The sequence below is a fragment of the Quercus robur genome, chromosome 11 (assembly GCF_932294415.1).
Source record: "Quercus robur chromosome 11, dhQueRobu3.1, whole genome shotgun sequence".
In the NCBI taxonomy this organism is placed as follows: domain Eukaryota; kingdom Viridiplantae; phylum Streptophyta; class Magnoliopsida; order Fagales; family Fagaceae; genus Quercus; species Quercus robur.
In genome coordinates this window covers 28,127,286-28,149,609 of record NC_065544.1, presented here as the reverse complement: position 1 = coordinate 28,149,609, position 22,324 = coordinate 28,127,286, and the positions used below count along the sequence as shown (strand labels likewise).

Here is a 22,324-nt window from a genome sequence, read left to right as displayed (position 1 = left end):
TTTAACTCGGCAGCGTCAGGATGGGCTGGCTGAGGAGGTTGACGAGAGGGCTGGCGAGGGGCAGGAGGAGGAGACCTTGCGAGAAGAGATGGAGCTTGGGATTGTGTTGATTTTGCCGGCGCACTCTTTCCCGGCTGACCTTCCATCAACTCCAGCAAGCTTCTTTGGGGTTTTCTCTGTATCCCCATTACGTCAGGATCTTCCCCGGAGTTTATGGATTGATAAAAAATCCCAAAATCGTCCGAGGTTTCAGAGACCTCTACAACTTCTTCCTCGTCTTTTTCCTCTTCCTTTCTCTCTTCTACTTCCTCTTCTCGGGGGGTAAGCTGGGATGAAAAGGCTCCTGCCGAGATTTTGGCCACGAAAAGAGGCCCGGAACGGGATGTGTATTGGGGAAGTGGAATACCTTCTAGGACTATGAACCCTGGATAGGCAACACTGATACGGTGAAGCCGAGGATCGCGGGCTCTAATAACGTATTTCGGCGCCTGAAAAGCGGATGATAGGGGGGTATAGCCGAGGATCAAATGTACTGCCCGGAGCTGGCCGTCAGCTTCGTTCATGTATATCTCAGCTTTCAATACCTTATCCAAGCTCGCCTTATTGACTAACCTAAGGTTGGGCTTTGTGTAACGTCTATCTGCAGAACCATTGAGTTGAAGCAAAGCGTTGTTAGAGGTAGGAATCACGAGACAAAAAAAAAAAAAAAAAAAAAAGTATACAAAAACCAAATGTTATGAATCTCTAACTATGCTCCCACCTGGTACTCCTTCCACCGTGGGGCATGGCAGACCATTATGCCATTCCCCGGAGAAGATAAGGAAATCCTCCTTTAGGTTCTTGTTCGAGGTGGGAAGGCATTGGATTAGCCTCACCTCGGGGTATCTCGATCTAAGATAATACCCCTGCCCTTTCAGGTGGTGGAGATTGTACACCCAATTCACATCATGGTGGGTCAGTTTTAGGTCCATTCTCTTGTTCAAGGCATCTATGCTTCCCAGAACTCTAAACATATTTGGGGCGCACTGGGTAGGGGATAGCCTAAAGAAACTAAGGTAGCTCCTAGTAATACTACCCATGGGGATGGTCATCCCGCCTTCTATAAAGGCAATCATGGGAATAACCACTTCCCCTGTTTGCCTAGCGTCAACCCATTCCCCTTGGGCTGCATATCTCATACCCACCGTGGAGGGAATCCCGTACTTAGAGCGGAAATTTCTAATACCTTCCTCGGACTCAACTAGACACCGAAATGGACTCTTCTTTTTCCCCATTTTTCTAAAGGATTTAGAAGAGAACTTAACTAATTTAAGATAAAAGTGGTAAAGATTTTAAGAACACTTACAGGTTTAAAAGAGGGACCTCGGACAAGACATGATTATTTGTAAGCGCTAGGAAAATGATAAAAAAGGAGAAAGGCAGGTTCAGTGTATGAGCTCTGGAGCTGTGTGGTCACCAAAGGTAAGAAAGAGAATTAATTTGAGAACGCCTTTATAGTCGTGCAGAAATTATGAGCGGTAAAATCCTCGCTCATGAAACGAGACAGGCCCTCCACCATTTGATTTGCATCTCACAATCGAACGTGGGAGACAAGGGCGACGCCAAAATTTAATGCTGCCAGAATCGGGATACTGAAGCGTCAGAAGCATGCCTCCAAACATAACTGGGTATGGGCTCATGACGTCAAAATCTATCTTTTCTCCCGAGGAATCGAAAAGCAAGATTTTGAGGGGTTATTATGGGGGCCGGTCAGTCACTAGAACTATTAAAGGCAAGTTAATTGGGCCTGTGGCCCATCCGAGGAGGCAAACCTGCCCGAGGAGGCCCATATCAGATTAAAAGGGTAACCAAACGAAGGGAAGAGGGAATATCATGAAAGGGGAGTTCAGTATTCGTCCGAGGACAAAACCCTTCTCGGCAATACGAGTCTGAGGACGATCAGGACGCCATCAGGTAACAAACAGATCTCGAAGCTACGTCACCACTCAATATGGGATAAGGGGCCAAAGGTGGAAGAGAGAGAGGGCAAACAAATATCTACGGTAACAGCTGCCTCTGCATTAATTGTCTCTCAACCAACTCTCTGACCACATTAATGTGGAAGTGATGCCTGAACAGTGATGAAGCAGCCTTACAGCTACTAGAAGGAGGTTCCAGAAGATGTTAGATGGGACAGAAAGAGATCCCCTAAACCCAACCTACACGTGTGTGGTGAAAATGGAATAAAGAGGTCGGTATATAACGTGAAAAAAGGGCATGCAGGAAGGGGATCGGAACATAGAGAAGAAAAAAAAGAGAAAACTCAGGAAGAAAACGTGAAAAACAAGAGAACTGTATCTATTTCAAAGAAAAACCGATTGTTGTATCAGCTCTGATCCATCAATAAACGTGAGGTTGAATCTTTCTATCCTACGGAAGTTAATCTAGTTCTTGAACACCCACGCTCTACAAATTATATTGTTTAGGCCTTTTTACGTGCGAATCCAATATCATTTTTGGGTCGTTACAAATCTAGTCCTTACAGTGTTTATTTCTTAATTTTCTTTAATACCTTGGAATGATGTTTGAAATTTTCTAGCTAAGAAACTTAGCTGTTATTAGTCTTTGATCAATGACAGCATATATATGGAGGATAATACTAGTGTGTAAGAGCACAATATCTTCCATGATAGGTAAATTGGAAGTAGTAGTGCAGCCATAATTTTGTTTAAAACTACTCATCTGCTTTTGCTTTAACTTAATGTCATTAAAGGTCTTTTTATGACACTTTTTTTTTCCAGATTTTCAAGCAATTCTATACTCGCTGGAATAGAAAAGGAACAGATTTGGATTTTAGGGAGCGTGTTTTATATGGGACTATGATTGTCCTGTTTAATGAAATAAACAAAATTCTGAAATCAAATTAAAAAGATTTGATTTGGGTTTTCTAAAAAAAAAAACTGACGTGCTCTTTACCCAAAAAAAAAAAAACTGATATGTTAGTCCAGGTGGCAATTGATGTGGCAATTTTTTTTTTTACTTTATTTAGGCTGTTTGACACGTCAGACTTTTCCATCCAAGAGATGATGGCAGAGACTAAATTGACATGTCATTGAAAAGTTAGGGACTAAATTGAAATAAAATGTAAAGGATAGGGACCAAATATGTAATTTACCCAAATTTCAATTACTCCCAAACTTTAAGAGTAAATTTTACCAGAAAAAAAAAAACACAAATAATAATGAGTTAAGAAGTTGCAATCTTTTTATGACTATTTTTTGTTGAAGAGACAACAATACGAATTGGATTTGGCATTTTCAATGTGTAAAAAAGCGTTAAAAATATATATATTAAGATAAAGTCAGAATTATGACGTCTGCTATTACGATACCTCTAAATCTAATCCTTAGAAAATCCTTTAAAAATCTAATACGGAATTTAATTATAAAAAAATAAAATAAAGGGGTAAAATTTAATTATTATGAAAAGTAAAAACAAGTTTGGCTCCTTCAAATTCTCACAGCTCCCTCATAATATTGTTGTAGAGGAAACTTGTTAAGAGGGTTTTTTTTTTTGGGTAATTTTTCATTCAGAAAATATCAACAAAAAGGTAAAATTTTAATTCTTAATTTACTGATAAAAAGTAATTATTAAAAACCCATATCTTAAATTGAAACTATTTAAAAAAAAAAAAAAAAAAAACCGAGCCGTAGTGGTAGTTGGCCGGTGGTGCTTGTCCTGTCGTGTGGACAAAACGCGTCTTCCCAAAATTTGTTGACAACATCAAAACTTCTACTTTTGTTTTTTTGTTTTTGTTTTCCTTGAATGATCAAAACGTGCATCTACTAGCAGTACTACTATTACTATCATATTGGCTTTGGTCAAATCTCTCGCACCAAACGCATGTTCCTAATTCCTAACCCATTCTTACTTTGAATTTTTCTTTCTATTCTCTCTCTCTCTAAAGTCTCTTTATATATAATGACTATTCTTATATTATTATGATATATGAGCATTTCGATCTATGCATTCATCGTGTCTTTCAGCTCTTTCACATTCATCTTCATCTTCATCAATGGCGGCTGAGACTGCCTTAATCGCTTCTCTCCTTCCATCTCCGATTGCCAAGAACGCAACTTTCACGTCATTTTCTTCTTCGGCCTCTCCTTCCCAAGTTTCGATCTTCTACAAACCCATTAAGATCAGCAGGTCCCTTGTTTCCCAGAGAAAAAAACCCTCTCTGAATACTAGGTGCCAGGTTGTGTTCCCAAATGACAACAACGATTCCAAGGCCTTCACTGCTTCGCCTCTCCAATTGCTCAAGTCCTCCCCTGCTAACAGTGAGTCCACATTAACTCTAATCTAATTCTTACGTTTTTTTTCCCCCTTTAAGTTGGGTTTTTGTTCTAGTATCAAATTTTTATATTTTTAATTATATTATGTTTAATTGTTCGGTGAAAATTCTAGTAAGAAAGGCTTCTGGGTTGAATAGAGCAATTGGGTATTTTCTATATATACGTATTCATGTGAATAGCCATTGTTTTTTTGTTTTTTATTTGTCAACCATTATGTGTTTAATTTGTTCTTTGGTTTGATGAGATTCTTGTAAAAAAAAAAAAAAAAAAAAAGGTTCAATGCTGACTTTACAAAGCCTTTTTTTTTTTTTTTTTTTTTTCTCTTTAAATATAAAATAAAACTGGGGTTTATGTAAGGTCAGCATGAAATGTTGAGAATTTGACTGGTTTTTACATCTGAAAGTCAACATTTGCAGCCAACTCTTGTTTAACGTGTGAAACAATAACAACAACAACAACCACCAAACTTTTGGGCCCAACATTTTGGAGACAGCTATGGATCTCAACCAACTAGTAAGGATGAGATCTAGTTGACTAATGTGTGAACAATGTTTCATGAGTTTGATTATGAGGGATGATTCCTTGATAATTTTGATCCAAAGTTGGGTGCGGTGGCCCAATATGGATTAAGGTTGTTGAAGATGAGAATTTCTTAACATCTAATGCCATCCTTGCTGGGAGTTTGTTGAAGATCCATATAGCTATGTCAATAGTTAAGTGAAACTAATGCCGACCAAAATGTAAATGGTATTGTACAATGCAGTTGAAGTTTGTAAATTGAATATTTCTAATGATGGATCACATGAAAATCGTAATATTAGAGAGGTGTAGTTTTCTGATTTCCTAGATTGAAATTGGTTGCAAAGATTTGTGGGTAGATGTGTTGTTTTGACTAGTGTCTGATGCTTATAGAGAATTGAGAGGCATCTATTACTTTGGCAGGTGGCATTTTGTTAGTTTGAACTGGTGTCACATCACACAATTGGAGAAATTTCCAAAGTATAGGTTTGTATGACTGCCTGAACTGATTGTAATAAGATTTGAAATTATAGGGACAGTGAATGAGTGATTTGTGACCATGTTGGCTTGTTTTCTTGTCCAATTTTGTGTCATGGGTAGTGATAATAATATGTTGTATCTCTGCTTCTTCCAAAATGTGTAGACAATTGTCTCCTAGGAAGGAGTTGAAGAGGAATTGTGACTTTTTGTTTCCTCCTGAAAAGGTCTTCTTGTAATTTTAAGATGGAGTCGTTTGTTGACCTGTTATTACCTTTTCTGTTAGGATATACAAAGGAAAGGAGCTGCCTTGCGGTCATAGGGCTTAATGTTCACACTGCATCGGTTGAGATACGTGAAAAACTAGCCATCCCAGAAGCACAGTGGCCTCAAGCAATTAGCGAACTCTGTGCTATGAACCATATTGAAGAAGCTGCTGTCCTTAGTACATGTAACCGAATGGAAGTATATGTCGTGGCTCTGTCTCAGCATCGTGGGGTTAAAGAAGTTACTGAATGGATGTCAAAGGTAATTTTTTAGCTCTAGTAAGTAATGTTCATTTTCTGTGTAGAGAGGAAGCATGTAACTTCCCCCCACCCACCCAGAAAGAAAGGGGTCAAGGCAACAGAAACAAGAAAAATAAGAAACCAAGGGAGATAAGAGTTAATTTCATATAATGTAACTTCTCGTGGGTGGCTACTGCAATGTCTCTTGTTAATTTGATAGCCTTTCCATGGGCCCAATTGTGGAGTCTAATTGGATAAAAACTCAACCATTCTTAATTATATATATGTGGTTGTTGCCGCTACAAAGTATTTGTTTCCTAGGGTTTTTTAATGAACATAAGTGTCAAACTACCCATTAATGTCTGTCTATTTCAGCGTCTATATGAAGAGTACTCTGATTTTCTACTTTACATAGCTGCCAATTAACCATATTTAGTTTTCTCATTCCAAAAAAAAAAAGGTGGTGGGGGTGACATAACGAGTTTTATCTTTTGTTTGCTGCAGATAAGTGGGGTTCCTGTTTCTGAGCTCTGTCAGCACCAATTTGTGTTGTATAACAAAGATGCCACTCAGCATCTGTTTGAAGTAGCTGCTGGGCTTAATTCTCTTGTTCTAGGGGAAGGTCAAATCCTTGCTCAGGTAAAACAAGTTGTTAAAGTTGGGCAAGGAGTATCTGGCTTTGATAGGAAAATCAGTGGGCTATTCAAGCATGCAATCACTGTTGGAAAGCGGGTTAGAAGTGAGACGAACATATCATCAGGGTCTGTTTCTGTCAGTGCTGCTGCCGTGGAGCTTGCCTTAATGAAGCTTACAGGGTCTTCTTATGCTACTGCCAGAGTGCTAGTGGTTGGAGCTGGAAAGATGGGGAAGCTTGTGATTAAGCACTTGGCTGCAAAAGGGTGTAAAAACATGGTTGTTCTGAACAGAACTGAAGAGAGAGTTGCTGCCATTCGGGAAGAGATCAAGGATGTTGAAATCATCTACAAACCCTTATCAGAAATGCTATCTTGTGCTTCAGAAGCTGATGTAGTTTTTACCTGCACTGCATCAGAGACCCCATTATTCTTGAAAGAGCATGTAGAAATGCTCCCCACTGTGCAACCTGAAATTGGAAGGCGGCTTTTTATTGATATCTCCGTTCCTAGGAATGTGGAACAGAGTGTCTCAGAACTTAAGACTGCAGTTGTGTACAATGTGGATGACCTCAAGGAAGTTGTAGAAGCTAACAAGGAGGATAGACAGCGAAAAGCTATGGAGGCTCAGACAATACTACTGGAGGAATTGAATAAATTCGAAGCTTGGAAAGATTCCCTTGAGACTGTTCCCACCATCAAGAGATTAAAAGGCAACTTTGAAAGGATCAGGGATGCCGAGTTTAATAAGTGTTTATCAAAGATAGGTGATAATATCTCTGAGAAGAATAAAAAAGCTATTTATGATCTTAGTGTGGCTTTAGTAAAAAAGCTTCTTCGTGGTCCAATGGAGAACTTGAGATGTGATGATGCACGTACTCTGGATGAGATACTTGAGAATATGCGTGCTCTTAATAGGATGTTTGACCTCGAGACAGATAAGTCTGTGTTGGAACAGAAGATTCGAGCCAAGGTGGAACAGACCCGGAAATAAGTGTTTCATAACATGTTTCTCTTACTCCAATTAGACCATTCTTTAGAAATCAGAGGGACCTTCCTGACCATGTTGTTGCTGTACATTTCAGATAGAAACAGGTGGTCACTTTGGAGGCTTTTCTTTTTATTCATACTGTAATTCACTCAGGGAATTTTTTTTGTCTATGCTGCATAGATAGTAATAGGTATCCGGCATAGTAGAAACCAACCAGAAATGCTAATGTGAGCTTGGTCTGGCTATCAGATAATTGTTCTGATAGCTGACTGAATGATTCTTTGTAATTAACCCACTGATTATATCAATTTTTGAAATGCCAATCATTCAGTTTTTCCCCTCTGTTTAAGCTGAGCATCGATATATTGCTTCTCTTTATGATGCATGGTAGGTGGAGGAAATAATTATACTGTAACGAGAAGTGCTACGTCTACAATATTTTTACAATATTTTCACAACAAATCATAGGTGGTTAGTTTTTATTAGTTCAAATTTGAACCTACCCTTGAGATTACCTTTTTGTCCCAACAATAATAATCAGTAACAATTTGTCACTCAATATTTGTTGTGGACATAGCATTTCTCATATTGTAATTTAAGATTATTATGATCACTACATTTCTTAGGCTAACCCAGATTATTGCATATTTAACTTACATTTTGAATTTATTGAATTAGTTTTAGCTGTCATTATGTGATCAAAACATATGTAAATGACTAATTAAATTGTTATGTAATAGCTTTGAAGTTTGAACAAGTTTAGAGGAAAATTTTAATTTTACATATTAATACTATAGATATCAGAAACAAGTCAAGAACTCAAGATGGTATATATTAATACTAGAGTTGCATCATTTTTCAATTTTCATTCGAGATTTTTTATGTTTTCATGCCCCCCCCCCCCCCCCTTTCGAAACCGACAAAAAAAGGCCTTTTATTTTGTTTTATTTATTTATTTTTGTGGTTATATGAACACGCACGAGATTTAGATACTTTTGTGTATGACATTCCAAACCATAGAAGAATATGGAGAAATATCATTTGCTCCTATGAAATTGTAAGTTAAAATAATGTGATTGGGTGCTGTTGGTTTAAAAAGAGATAAAAGAAATCAATGAAATGCAAGTTAAAATCTTATTTTTTGTTTTTAGAGTATTAAATAAAAACTTTACATTTTCTATCCTTAAACTTTTTTTTTTAATTTCTAAACTATTAAAAAAAAGTTTTCTTTTTATCCCTAAATTTTTTCCCCAATCATTTCATTTTTTTAGTCTTAAACTATTCAAGGAAACTCTTTTATAGTTTAGAAACAAAAATGGAAAATTTAGGTTTAAAGGTGAAAAATGAAGTTAACAGGCTACAAGCCTAACTAATACTTTGTGATATTTCCAACGAAACATTTATGGCATGTTTGGTTTCAAAAAGTGGTGTATTTACTTTTCATTTTCTTTATTTTATATTCAAATCTTAAATTTAAATATAGAAAAAACACTTATTTTCATATTTGGTAGTGTTTGGTAAGTTGTCTTGAATACATAATTTGGGTATAGAATACATCATACATGAGTTTGGTCATTGTTTTCTGTTTCAAGAAAAAATAGTTTTTCTCACTCACAAACATTACTAAAAAAAATAATTAATTTTGTGTTTTCACAATATTTACGAATATGTCACTGTATTTATATTCATACAAAACGAAAATGCTAAAAAATTGTATTCATTTTTTGTATTCAAATCCAACTTTTAAGATACTAAAAATGAAAATTGAATACAAATGCTAAAAGCAAAAAACAAAAAATACAATACTTTTTTCAACTAACCAAACAATCCCTTAGTGTGTGTTTGGGTTAGGATTAAAAATTAAAATTATTTTACTATTCAGCTTATTTTTTTACTATTCATGGGTCCCACTGTACTTTTTGATACTATTCATTGACCCACTATATTATTTCAACTAACTTTTACCTTGATTTACAGTAATTTCAGCAATAATTTTTTAGTTTCAGCAAAATAAGTGGTATTCAAATAAACCCTTAGAATTCAAATTCCCCACCTTCATTGCCATTTTAATTTGTAACCATCGTCAATTTGCATTTACAATAAATCTATATACGCCTAAATTGACAATAGTTTTCACTACTATCTCATGTAGCAAGTTAATAATACTAAATAGGAAAAAACACATTTAGGTCCCTACATTTTGACCCGATTCCCGTTTTAGTCCCTAAGTTTTTTTTTTACCGCTTTTAGTCCCTCTCCAGAAAAACGGTTCCATTTTAGTCCCTGCCGTTACATCAGAAACGGATATTGTTGACGTGGCAAATGGCAAAGTCAAAAAATAATAAACTAATGTCCACGTGGCCTAAATTAATAATAAAAAATATTTTTTAATGCCACGTCAGCATCTAAATTAAAAAAATTAAAAACTCTCATAAAAAAAAAGCCTTAAATAAAAAAATTAATTTATTAATTCTAACTAAATAAAAAAAATTAAAAACTCTCATCAAAAAAAAAAAATCAAAAACAAATTTAAAACTAAACCCAGCAAGAACAACAAAACCTAGAAAGAACTAAACCCAGCAAGAACAAACTAAACCCAGCAAGAACATAAACCCAGCAAGAACTAAACCCAGCAAGAACATAAACCCAGCAAGAACATAAACTCGACCTTTTTCATAAACCCAGCAAGAACATAAACTCGACCTTTTTCATAAACCCAGCAAGAACATAAACCCAGTAAGAACATAACCCAGCAAGAACATAAACTCGACCTTTTTCATAAACCCAGCAAGAACATAAACCCACAAGCTTTCTCTCTAAATACTCCAATGCCCAGATCTATTATTATCTCCTTCCATTTATACTAAACCTCACCATTTTCTGATTACTCACTGAAAATATATTTATAAAAAAAAAAAAAATTCAATCTTTTTTTTGGTTGTTGTTGAAGGCAAATTCAGAGCCGTCGGATCAAGACCCATCAACGAAAATGCAAGGTACAAGCAGATTCTTCACGATCGGGCTCGTCGCAGCATGGTACTCCTTCACGATCGGGTTCAGTTCTTTAAGATCGCGGCGCTGAGCCTCGTGTTCTGCGTGTCGGTTGTGTTCGGGAACATATCGCTCCGATTCTTGCCTGTCTCGTTCAACCAGGCTATTGCAGTATTTAGAGAGAAAGCTTGTGGGTTTTCTCTTCCATGGATCTGAGCAAAAATTGAGTTTTAAATTTGCCGTGTTTGAGTTTCAAATTGAGTTTTCTCTTCCGTGGGTTTTAAATTTGCCTGTCGGTTGAATATTAAAAATAAAAAAAAATAAAAAAACAAAAACAACGTGGGTGTGAAACAAAACAAATGAAAAAAGGTCGAGTTTTTGAGGATGACCGACGAGGAATGTGGCTCTCTGCAAATATGGGTTTGAATTTAATTTTTTGAGTTTTAAATTTGCCGTGTTTGTGTTTTGTTAATCTTGTTTTTGCTGGGTTTTAAATTTGTTGTTCTTGCTGGGTTTAGTTTGTTCTGGGTTTTGTTGTTCTTGCTGGGTTTAGTTTTAAATTTGTTTTTGATTTTTTTTTTTATGAGAGTTTTTAATTTTTTTTATTTAGTTAGAATTAATAAATTAATTTTTTTATTTAAGGATTTTTTTTATGAGAGTTTTTAATTTTTTTAATTTAGATGCTGACGTGGCATTAAAAAATATTTTTTATTATTAATTTAGGCCACGTGGACATTAGTTTATTATTTTTTGACTTTGCCGTTTGCCACGTCAGCAATATCCGTTTCTGATGTAACGGCAGGGACTAAAATGGAACCGTTTTTCTGGAAAGGGACTAAAAGCGGTAAAAAAAAAACTTAGGGACTAAAACGGGAATCGGGTCAAAATGTAGGGACCAAAATGTGTTTTTCGCCTACTAAATAATAAAGTAATGTAAGCCTACAACCATATGATAATAAATAATAACCTACCATTTATGAAATTTGATAGCATTACTATTGCATTTAGTGTTTGTTTGGCAAGATTATTTTTGTCTGTTTATTTTATTATTTGGCTTATTTTTTGATACTATTCATACGTTTCACTGTATTTTTTTTACTATTTATAAGTTTTACTGTATTATTTCAGCTAACTTTTATATTTATTTATAATACTTTCAACAAAAAATTTACAAGTTTAATAAAATAAATAAATCCCAAACAGATATTTAACGGAGTACTTGTTAATGGTGTGTGTGCTATTTAAGCCTATTTTATTTTTTGCGGAGAAAGAGAGCGTATGTGTGTTACTTCATCGGTTGGAATTGCCAAATTGGGAATGTTGTAGCCGCCACGTTTACCGTTTACATTCACCGTCACCTTCAAACTCTCATTCACCGACACGTGGCAGAATTGATTAGGTAAGACTGTAGACAACAGAACCGTACGAAAACAAACCGACAAGCAAAGCAAAAGCCGATTCTTAAATCTAAAATGATTGATTGGCGAAGGACACAGAAGTCATTAACACAATATCCAAAGGGCAATCTAGTAAAAGTCACATCTCCTACTTTCTACACACGTGTGCTCTTCACCCACCAGCTAGGCCTTCTCTCCCAAACTCACACGCTTCACTCTCTCTCTCCTCTGCTACTGCTCGACGAGGAAAGAGTTTCTTCTCTGTAAGATCTCTTCTTTACCTTCACTCTTTTCGATCTTATTTCAGTTCTATTTCATGAGAATTTCGTTTTACAAGATTGTAATTTCCGTTTGGTTCCCGAGAAAATAATAAAGTGGAAAAATAATCACTGATGAGAATTGTAAAACTTCAATTAAAAATGCTATCTTTTTTGTATTTCCGGTGACCCAACTTCAACAAATCAAAGTTTTTACTCTTTTTTTTTTTCTTTTAATTTCCTAGGTTTTCTCAGCAACCAAACAGAGACTGTGATTAGTTGGTGCTGTGGAGAGGAAGTTTAATAGTGATTAGCTTTTTTGTTTGTTTGGTTTCGAGTTTTTTTTTTTTTTTTTTTTTTTTTTTTTTTTTTTTTTTTTTTTGGCTTTAGCCTCCATTTGGATGATGAGAAAAGTGAAGGAAAATGATTGTTTAGTCAGTTTTAATTTTAGTGCATAGAGAGAATGTGGAGGTTTCAAATATTGATTGTTTTGCTGTGTTTTTTTTTTTGGGTACTGTATGTAGGCAGGAGGATTGTTTATCTGTTTGTGCTTGTGTTTTGTGAAAGTTATTGTTGGTGGCAATGTGTATTGAGCTTTTGGGAAATTTTTTATTGAGTACCATTTACTTATTATTGTAAAGATTTTGTGATTGTTGCAGAGAAGAGCTTGTTACTTTAATATTTGAGACTGGATTAGGCCTCTACTGCTTCTCTAGAGTCTTTATCTTCTATAAACACATGTGGGACTATCTAGCAATGTAATGTAGTGTAGGTTTTAGGTGTTATCAGAGTATTCCATGGTACTTAGCAACTCCGAAATGTGCTCAAATGGGAATTTCAGATAGGATAGGTAAGATTTTGTTCCTTTGTGCTTTCATTGTGGACCATTCAAAAAACCTTTAGTTCTGTTAGCCTGCTTAGTAATGTTCAGTTCCGTAGCTATTTGTGATAGAATACACATGTCACTTATTCTCAAGTACAACAACTAGCAGTTGCTGAAAGTTTCCTTTCTTTTAGAGGTTTAAAATAACGGAATCCTGATTGGAAGTTTCCATTCGTAGGTGTTGGTGTAAGAATGACATAGGACAGATTTGAAGTACCTGTCATATGCATGTTTTGGACTCTAGGATAAGAATAGTTCTGTTGTTAGGGTATTATGGTGAGGGAAAGGCTTTAGGGTTTATGCAATGCTTATGGTTTGAAAAGTTAGGATTTAATTGCAAAGAAGGCTTGTAAAGTGAACAAAATGGCTGCAGGAATTGTGTTTTAGTAATAAAGTTTACTATTATTTATTCAAAAAAAAAAAAAAAAAGCTGGTTGCAGGAATTTACTCAGAGGCTGATTGAAGGTTTTTTTGTTTGATTTAAAGCATTATTTGGTGGCTAAAGGTTATAAAAAAAATTAGGATTTATAAGGTTTTAAAGAAATGAGAAGAAAAATTTGCGGTTGTAGAAAGGAAGAAACTAGAGAATTTTGTTATGGTTCCAGGTTTTTTGAAAAGTGACAGTGCAGTAAAAAGGAAAAAGAATAAAGCTTTATTAGAAATATAGAAATTTTGCCTCAAAACTGATTCACTCAAATTTCCATTAATCAAGTCCGAATTTTTTTATCAGTAAGTTACACACACAAAGTGATATGTTAATTAAAAAGGTGATAGAGAATATGATCTTGGATAGGATAGAATGTCAAAGAAGAATACATTTGGCTGACCCCAATGTAGTTTGTTGAGAATCCATAGCCAATCCCAAATCTTTTGGGCTTAGGTTTTGTTGTTGTTGTTAAGTTATGCATGTGCCCAATAGATCTTAAACCTATAACTTCATCCTCTAACCTTACTCTTTCAAGGGAAGGAGATGACATTTAAACTAGAGCTCATTAGCTAAAGTCTGAATTTTTCTTCTAAATAATGAAATAGATTTATATAGACTCATTAACTTCTACTTTACCTACTAGGACTATAACTCCTGATTTGACTAGTAATCTAAGGGCCTAAGAAAACCCAATAAAATACTCTTAATCATAGTTGTCAATACCGTACAGTTTGGACGTATTAGCCTGTATTACTGTACCAACTGAAATGGCCTTTGATATGGTGTTGAAACTTTGGTCCTTAACTCCTTATACAATTAGAAATTCCAGAATGACCTAGGCCAACATAGTTAAGAAGTGACCCTAAAATAAAATTATGCACAAAGATTTTAGGAAATTCTGGATCCGCCCCACATAAAAAATGCCTATAACCAAGAGCCTAATTACTCAATTTAAAAACCACTTTAACCTGGTAATGACTTGACCTTCAAAACCATGTAAGATGTTCCAATTATCAAGACAAAAACAAAAAAAGGTTCCAATTTGATATTGCACTTGAGCCACAAAATAAATCATGGAATCTATGAAGTTGTGAAGTAACAGTAAATCAATCTTCCATGGTTGCATCAAACGCTCATGCAAAACGTCTTAGGTTTTTGCATCTTAGAGATGTCTATGACAATAGGTCACACACTGAACTCTTCCTTTATCACCCAATGATTACCAATAACATAATCTCTCCTTTTGTTTCTTAGCTACTCTGGTTTCTAATCTTTGTCATGTGCTTGTTAGTAGTTATGCACTTTACTTCTTAAAATTGGAAATTATTGGGAAAAATAAAATACCATGGAGTCAAATTTTAATGTCTTATGTTGATGGTTTAGAATCTCTAGGTGTTACTAATCTAAGATGAATTCTTTTTCTTTTGATAAGTAATAAGATTTATTGATATCAAAAAGGGACACCCTAGTACACAGGGAGTGTACAGGGGTCAAATACAGAAATTACAAGAATGAAGAAAATCAAAGATAGAAGAGAATGATTGGTTTTGCAAGGCAAACAACCAATCCAAAAAAGTTCTAAAGAAAAATTACTTGAGGTTAGGAATGGATCTCTAAGATGAATTCTTTGTTTGGCAGTGAAGTCATTGAAGTCTAAGTTGCTCATTTTACATTTATTTTCTCTATAAAGGTTTTCTTTTGGACTTACTGTCTAGAAGTAATAAAAGTTTTGATCATAAAAAGTGGGGGTAAGGAGCTAAATGGTGCTTTTAGGATCTTTTAGTATCTCTAGATAGTACTAATTGTTATCAGGAATTTTCATTTTATACTTACTTTCGCTAAGTAAAGGAGGAAGTTTCCTATAAAGTTGAGGCAAGAAGTTAAAATGATCCTTTTTTATGAGTGATGGCACGAGGACAGACACAAGCCAAGCTCAAGCCTTAGTTCCATTATCATACTTTAGTGTCTCATACTCTCATTGAATTTGTACCACAAATCAAGCAACTTTCTACCCTGAACTTTTGATTGAACTAGATTTTGGATCAATGTATTCAATTGATTTGGGTGTTTAAGGTCATGTGAACTTAGTTGTATACGCATTTTGAGCATCTTGGGTATTGCAATTGGCTTTTAGTTTGGAGATATATATATATAAAAAAAATCAAATATGTAATCACAATGCAGGCTGACTGTATTCAGTTCAATATGGCCCCGCCTACATTTTTTAGAACTAATAATCATGTCATAAACGCTCCAAAATTTAGGGATTCTCTCCTCAATTGGAGATTAAGCTTCAGGATCCAAAGGTTTTGGACTGTGCTTCTGCTTAATTTTATGGTCAGAACTTGCCTGTATTCTTTAAACTCCTCCAAGTGTAAAAAATCATCTTTAATGCTGGTAACATTGAACTGTGCTTGCATAGGGTAGCTCAATTGGTTGGCCTCATGGAAACCCCATGAGGTCTCCAGTTCTACTCTTGGGATTTCTTGATACACAGTTCTTGTAGGTGTGGATGTAGGATTTCATTCAGTTGACCTTCCCTCCTGTACCTCCTTTTTTTTTCCTTGGCTGTGGAAGGAGAATTCTTAATTTAGCTAATAACTCCTGACTTCTTTCTACCTCTGCTCCTACTATCTTTCATTACACACACACGTATATATATATATATTGATAAGATGTTTCTCATGTATATTGGCCATCTACTTAGGGTTTGTCTTTAAGGTTTTATAAGTTCTATTGCCCTTCAGCATAAACTTTTTTCTTTTTTTGGGGGGTGGGGGGGGGGGGGTGGGGGAGAAAGAGAAGAAAAATCTCTGATTGGCTGCTGGGGCTTATATATATAGAGATTCAACCCTGTGAGGTTGCAAAAACAAGAAGAAAGGAGAAATGTCTTCTATTTTGATATTTGGTGTTGGAACCTTAGCCTAAATTTAGAACTATAGAGATTCAACTGTAAAAGGTTTTGAAACCAGGAAGAAAGCAGAAGTGTCTTCTATGTTGACATTTGGTGTTGAATCTTAGTCTAAATTTAGAATGTGAATCATGGTCTATGACCATAGAGAAAGTGTAAGACACATGCACACAAAAGGTTCATTTAATGATCAAGTAGGTATAAGGCAAGAACAAATTGAGTGAGCCTTTGTGTGATATTTGTTGTTTTTAGTCAAGGACTGTGGAAGGAACAGTAGGTTGACAACCAGTGCAAAACTAGTTACATCTCATAAAATTCTGGCTGTAAAAACATTGATTTATGGGCTTTGGGCCCCATGTACTGACTGGAAATTCCATTTTTATTTTCCAACACATAGTGAGCTTAGCAGATGACTAGGCAGGCTGAGGTGAGCTGCAGGAGCCCATGTTAATTGTTACCTGCAGGTGAACAATTGAACAAGCGGTTTTCTTGAACCTTTTTCTGGGTGAATCTTTAACCTTATGAATCCAAGGGAATCATGTAGAAATGCCATACACTCTCCATTCCTTTAACCACTTTATATATAACCTTGTGGTGCTTGCAAATATCTTGATGATCTCGTTACTGACATAGAATTGGATTCTTTGTTATTTCTTCCAAAGAATTAAAACAGTATGCTACATCTGAAAATGTATAATTTTACTTATAGTTTCCAGTTTCCTACATCAATTTTGCACAACTTATCTGCATTTTTGGACCATGAAAACTTGCCTGCACTTTCTTGCAGGAGCTTGTTAGTTGAACTGAATGATGGAGCTAACTACCATCAAAGATGCATTTGAGCGTGTTACTAAAAAGCAAAAATTGTCTTCTTCTAAATCCCAAGAAGTTATTGACCAAGTTGGCCATGAAATTGAACAGGCGTTAGGAAAAATCCAGTCAGCTGATGACCCCACCTCTCCTGTTGATCAGAAGTCCATCCTCACAGATCTCAAACTCAAGCTCAATGCACTTGTCCCACTCCACCAATTAGAAGGGTCACAGAAGGAACTAAACTTAAACCTTAGCAAGTACCCAAAACTACTAGAGAAATTCTTCAATCCTGACATATCAAAGGCATACAGAAATGTTGATTTTGACTTCCACATTGTGAATCAGACTGTTGCAAACCATTTTTACCGGCAAGGCTTGTTTGATCTTGGAGATAGCATATTAAATGAGGCTGGAGAACCAGAGGCAATTGCAATAAGATCTCAATTCTTTGAAATGCATCAGATACTTGAAGCTGTGAGAGTTGGGAATCTTGAGCCTGCTCTGAAGTGGGCTTGTATCAATCGTGAGAAGCTCAAACAGAATGGTTCAAATATTGAGCTTAAACTTCATAGGCTGCAGTTTGTGGAGATTTTACGCAGAGGAAGCCTAGCTGATTCACTCAATTATGCCAGAGCTTACCTTGCTCCCTTTGCTACCCTCCACATGGAGGAGATCCAAAAGCTTATGGCTTGCCTCTTGTTTGCAAGAAGGCTTGACAGTTCCCCATATGCTGATATGACATCTCCAACCCAATGGGAGAATCTGACTGAAGAACTGACTGGGCAATTCTGCAGTCTCTTGGAGCAGTCCTATGAGAGCCCATTGAGTGTGGCAATAGCAGCTGGTGTTGAGGGGTTGCCTACTCTTTTAAAGTTGGCAAATGTAATGGCTGCTAAGAAGCCGGAGTGGCAAGCAATGAAACAGTTGCCAGTGCCAGTTGAATTGGGAAAGGAATTTCAGTTTCATTCAATATTTGTTTGTCCTGTGAGTAGGGATCAAGCTAGTGACGAGAATCCGCCAATGCTGCTTCCATGTTTGCATGTTCTTTGCAAGCAATCGATCATGAAGTTGTCAAAAAGTGGTACGAGGGCATTTAAGTGTCCATATTGTCCTGCAGAGGCTTCAGTTACACAGTGCAAGCAGTTGCATTTCTGAGAATTTTGAGCCCCCCTCCACCTCTGACTAATGGAAGTGTGTTGGCAATGATCTGGTTGGTTTTAGTGTGGTGATGGCTCCATTTCATCTCTGGTTTACTATTTTGTATATAAAAATTCATTCTAGATTCCTTTTATGGAAATTAATTAATTAATAATCTAGACAACTTGTTTATACATTATTGTGAAGTAGTGCATTGGGCCTCTAAACTCATTGTTGTTTTTCCATTGGACTAAGGTCAAAAGGGAAAAAATATATCAACCCTTTCAGGTGAAAATTGCTGCAATACAGAGATTGCCTGGTTAATTTCAATTCACTCGATTTTCCTTGTATCCACTTTGGTACTCGAGCATCATCTCCTATCCCTTCAAATATGATCTTTTTCTTATCTGATTCTTCCCTGTTGTTGCTTATCTCTTTATTTATTTATTTTTTTCTCAAGCGTTTTGTTTTGTATTTTTTTTCTTCTTCAGAGGTATAGAACTGGCCGCAGTCTCATACTCTTCTCATCTTAGTTTCGCTTAGTCTTGATCATCGATAACTCTCTCTTGGATTAGGATTACTCTTATCGTCTTCATCACTCATCTAATTATTGGCTTAGGGCTGCCTTTGTTGGTTGTTTCACGTGGGTGTACTTGCTAAAAGCCAAAAAGCACTAAGAGCATCTCTAATGCAAAATTTTTGTACTGTTTGGAGAATAAATAGTGACTTTTACCTTTTAGCTACATACTTTTTCAAATATACATTCAAACATATTTTTTATCTCATTTAAATATTATTTCTTCATTAATTTTTTTTTAACAACTACACATCTTCCAACATTTTTTTATTCAATACCTTATTATTATAATAGAAAAAAAATATTTGAAGAATGAACAGTAGCCCATCAGACTTGATGAGCTACTGTTCATGAGCCCAAAAAAAAATTCAGAATATAGAATCCATTAGAGAATGAACAGTAGCTTATTTTGTGAGTTTACTCTTTAAAGTAGAGAGTATTTTGTGTTTAGCTCTCCTGTTGGAGATGCTCTAACCATTGTGGTGTAATGCTTATTTGAACAAGTACTCCTACACGTACTTACTACACTCCATTGTTTGTGTCATGCAATTGCTTCACCTCCTATTTGATTAACCAGCCATGATTCATCTTTGGTTAGATGATGATATTAAAGAGGGAAGAAACCCGTTTGGCTTCCTGTTTGATTTGCTACAAGTAGGAGAAGCAACCTAGCAGCCTATGTATCTGCCAATTGTCTTATACATGCCAGGTGTCCTTGCATTTCATCTTTTTCTTTTTCTTTTTGGTTATCCTTTCATGGTGTAATCTGCCTCTAGTTCATAATGGGTGCGTATTATGTCTTGGGTGAGCTGGTTTCCTCTGTCATTTGTAATGGGTAGACAAAAGGGTTATTGGCTCACTGACAAACTCGAAAACTATAATTTGAGGTACAAGAGGGACAATTATGCATATGAATTTTATGACAATACGAGTCTCATTAAAATTAGGATGTATAATGCCTATTTTTCTTTTAAATTAAAACTATAAGGACACGATTTGTAACGACCCATAATAGTGTTGGGTTCGCACGTAAAAATGCCCAAACAATATCATTTATAGAACGTGGGTTTGAAAGGCTAGGCCTTAGTCACCAGACGGTGGGTTTTTCGTGGTGTTCATACATAGTTAAATCGTGATCGCCCTGGGAGTTTTTCTCCAAGAGGCGGGTTGGGAGGCTCTGGTTTTTGGCTATTTTTCCCAGCCTGTTTCTTGGGGCATTAACCTTCACATTATATAGCCCTTCTTGGTTGATCTTGGCCCTCCACTTGTTAGTCAAGCAGGTGCCTGCTTCTGTACCCGTCCCATCAGCTGTCCCTCCTTACTTTCTGTTAGTTGCGATGATCGAAGTCACCCTGTCCAGGAGTCTTTTCTCATTAACATAGTCAGGACGCTGGCGGGTGCATTTAATGTGGAGGGGACGTATTTACCTTGAACCAGTTTTGCACCGTACCCCCACGTGGGTCCCATTCCACTCGTATCTCCTTCAGGGGGCTTTATGGGGGCAGCCTTCGTTGAGAAGTTGTTTTTTCCCTTGAAATCCTGGAGTGCCGAGGATAGGGTCGTCCTCAGCTGTTCCCCTTGACACCTCGGCCTTTCATCATTCGTCCTCGGCACACACCCTCCTCGGCATGGGCCCTGAGCCCTAATAGAGCGCGGGCCAGATCATAGACAGTTCCTTGGAAGGCGAAACGTGGCCTTATTAAATATGGGCGGCTCTGTGTTTCCCACGTTCCACGGTATGATGAAGATCGAACGGTGGTGATCCCTTGGTCTTTATGGGCGGGAAAATTTGTGCAGTTACCCTAGTAAGTATAAAAGATTTTTTGGAACGGATCTGTCTCTTCAGTTTTGCACTTAAGAGTTATAGCGCGTATATTCTGGGTTCATCTTAACTTTCGCCCAAACTCAAGTCTATCTCCAGCACAAAAAGCCTGTCCGATGCGTCTTTCTTCTTTTATGTAGGTTCCCTACCTCCATTAACTCGTGCTTTTTCTTTTCTGGGTTTATTTTTCTTTGGTTCCCTTTCTTCTCCCGTCGCAGGTTGGGTTCGTTTAGTAAATCATAGAGATGGCTAAATTGAGACTGAGGAAATTAGTCGATATTGAAGAGGCGATGAATAAGTTTATCGTCGATTACAGGATTCCTCCCAACGTAAGTCTGAGGCATTGTAAGATGGGGGAGTGGCACTATAAGAGGGAAACGGGCGCGGTAATAATTCCCGTCCTCGCCTTTGTAGAGGGGGGTATGAGAATCCCTATGGGGCCGGTAACGAGGGGTTACCTTAGGCACTTCCGATTAGCCCCCACCCAGTGCGCCGGCAACGTGTTTAGGATTCTGAGTTGCGTGAACGCTTTAAACGAAAAGATGGGGTTAAGACTGACCCACCATGACGTGAATTGGTGCTATAATCTCCAAAATTTGAAGGGGAAATCCTACTATATGAAGACGAGGGACGAAAGGGTTCGATTAATCCAATGCCTCCCTGATTCCAACAAGGGATTAAACAAGGATTTCCTTATCGTCTCCGGTGAATGGCATGATGGCAATCCGTGCCCCATAGTAGAAGGAGAACCAGGTGGGGTATAGGGAATGGAAAGGTGCTGATCCTTTGAGCCATTTCTAATCTGATGTGGTTCGGTAACTAACCATGCATATGTGTTTTTCTTTTGTAGATCCACATGCTTATCAACGGCATTTTCACTTAGTTAACCGGGTGGACTTGGAGACTGTTCTACAAGTGGCAGTTTTTGTAAATAACAGAGATGGTCAAGTCCGAGTCGCTCACAAAATATTAGGGTACCCTCCCGTTTAGAAGTCATTTGCCGACGCTAGGCACGTGATCAGCGCCAGCCGTCCTCGGCTTCCGAAAATCACCGTGGTCGAGACAGGATTTTTAATCTCCGAAGTACCATCTGTCCCAGAGAGCATCCCACTGGTGGGCCCCTCCTCGTCTCATCAAATAGCGGAGGACGAAGGCGAGATAGATCAGCCAGAGGAAGGGTTTGGGGTGTTTGACCTAGCCAACCAATCCGAGGATCCTTCTGGTGATATAGGTGACCTAGCCTTGTCCAAGGCGGAGTTGTCATCAGTAGGCACATCTTCTCAAGCCGAGATGAGACTCAAGAGAAAGCCCCCGATCACCCTGCTCGAACTCCTCGAGGGTCAAACAGGGAAAGATGCGCAGGGAACGACACAACCCAATGCTCCTTCCCCACCACCTCAGCCCCAGAATGTCCAGACTAGATCATCTTCCACCAAGTCACAGCCACCATGTCATAGCCACCATCCCCCCACCCCAAACTTCCTGTTCCTTCCCAACAAACTCTGCCTCCTCGGCCGGAAGGCACTGATTCAAAGAGAAAAAGGAGCCCCAAGGGCAAGGAAACCATGGATGGGGGAAAATCCCAACCTTCTAAGGAGAGGGAGGAGGCCCCGCGTGCAAAACAACTGAAGATTGGGCACCAAAGCAAGG

General features: G+C 37.2%; 2 protein-coding genes across 2 annotated transcripts; both read left to right on the top strand.

Moving 5' to 3' along the window:
• Nucleotides 1-3,786: 3,786 nt before the first annotated feature.
• LOC126705986 (glutamyl-tRNA reductase 2, chloroplastic-like) lies at nt 3,787-7,801 on the top strand. Its single transcript, XM_050405225.1, has 3 exons — nt 3,787-4,319; nt 5,617-5,858; nt 6,341-7,801. The coding sequence occupies exons 1-3, from the start codon at nt 4,004-4,006 to the stop codon at nt 7,460-7,462; spliced, it is 1,680 nt and encodes a 559-aa protein (XP_050261182.1). The 5' UTR covers nt 3,787-4,003; the 3' UTR covers nt 7,463-7,801.
• A 4,145-nt stretch (nt 7,802-11,946) lies between these two features.
• LOC126705421 (protein RMD5 homolog) lies at nt 11,947-18,506 on the top strand. Its single transcript, XM_050404423.1, has 2 exons — nt 11,947-12,110; nt 17,113-18,506. The coding sequence occupies exon 2, from the start codon at nt 17,133-17,135 to the stop codon at nt 18,291-18,293; it is 1,161 nt and encodes a 386-aa protein (XP_050260380.1). The 5' UTR covers nt 11,947-12,110; nt 17,113-17,132; the 3' UTR covers nt 18,294-18,506.
• The last annotated feature ends 3,818 nt before the right edge of the window (nt 18,507-22,324 follow it).

What these genes read in the sequence shown, in the direction of transcription:
- LOC126705986 (XM_050405225.1), top strand. Translation starts at nt 4,004, where the DNA reads ATGCATTCATCGTGTCTTTCAGCTCTTTCACATTCATCTTCATCTTCA. An exon ending in CAAGTCCTCCCCTGCTAACA is followed by an intron (nt 4,320 to 5,616) that starts GTGAGTCCACAT and finishes CTTTTCTGTTAG; the next exon opens with GATATACAAAGGAAAGGAGC. An exon ending in TTACTGAATGGATGTCAAAG is followed by an intron (nt 5,859 to 6,340) that starts GTAATTTTTTAG and finishes TGTTTGCTGCAG; the next exon opens with ATAAGTGGGGTTCCTGTTTC.
- LOC126705421 (XM_050404423.1), top strand. Translation starts at nt 17,133, where the DNA reads ATGATGGAGCTAACTACCATCAAAGATGCATTTGAGCGTGTTACTAAA.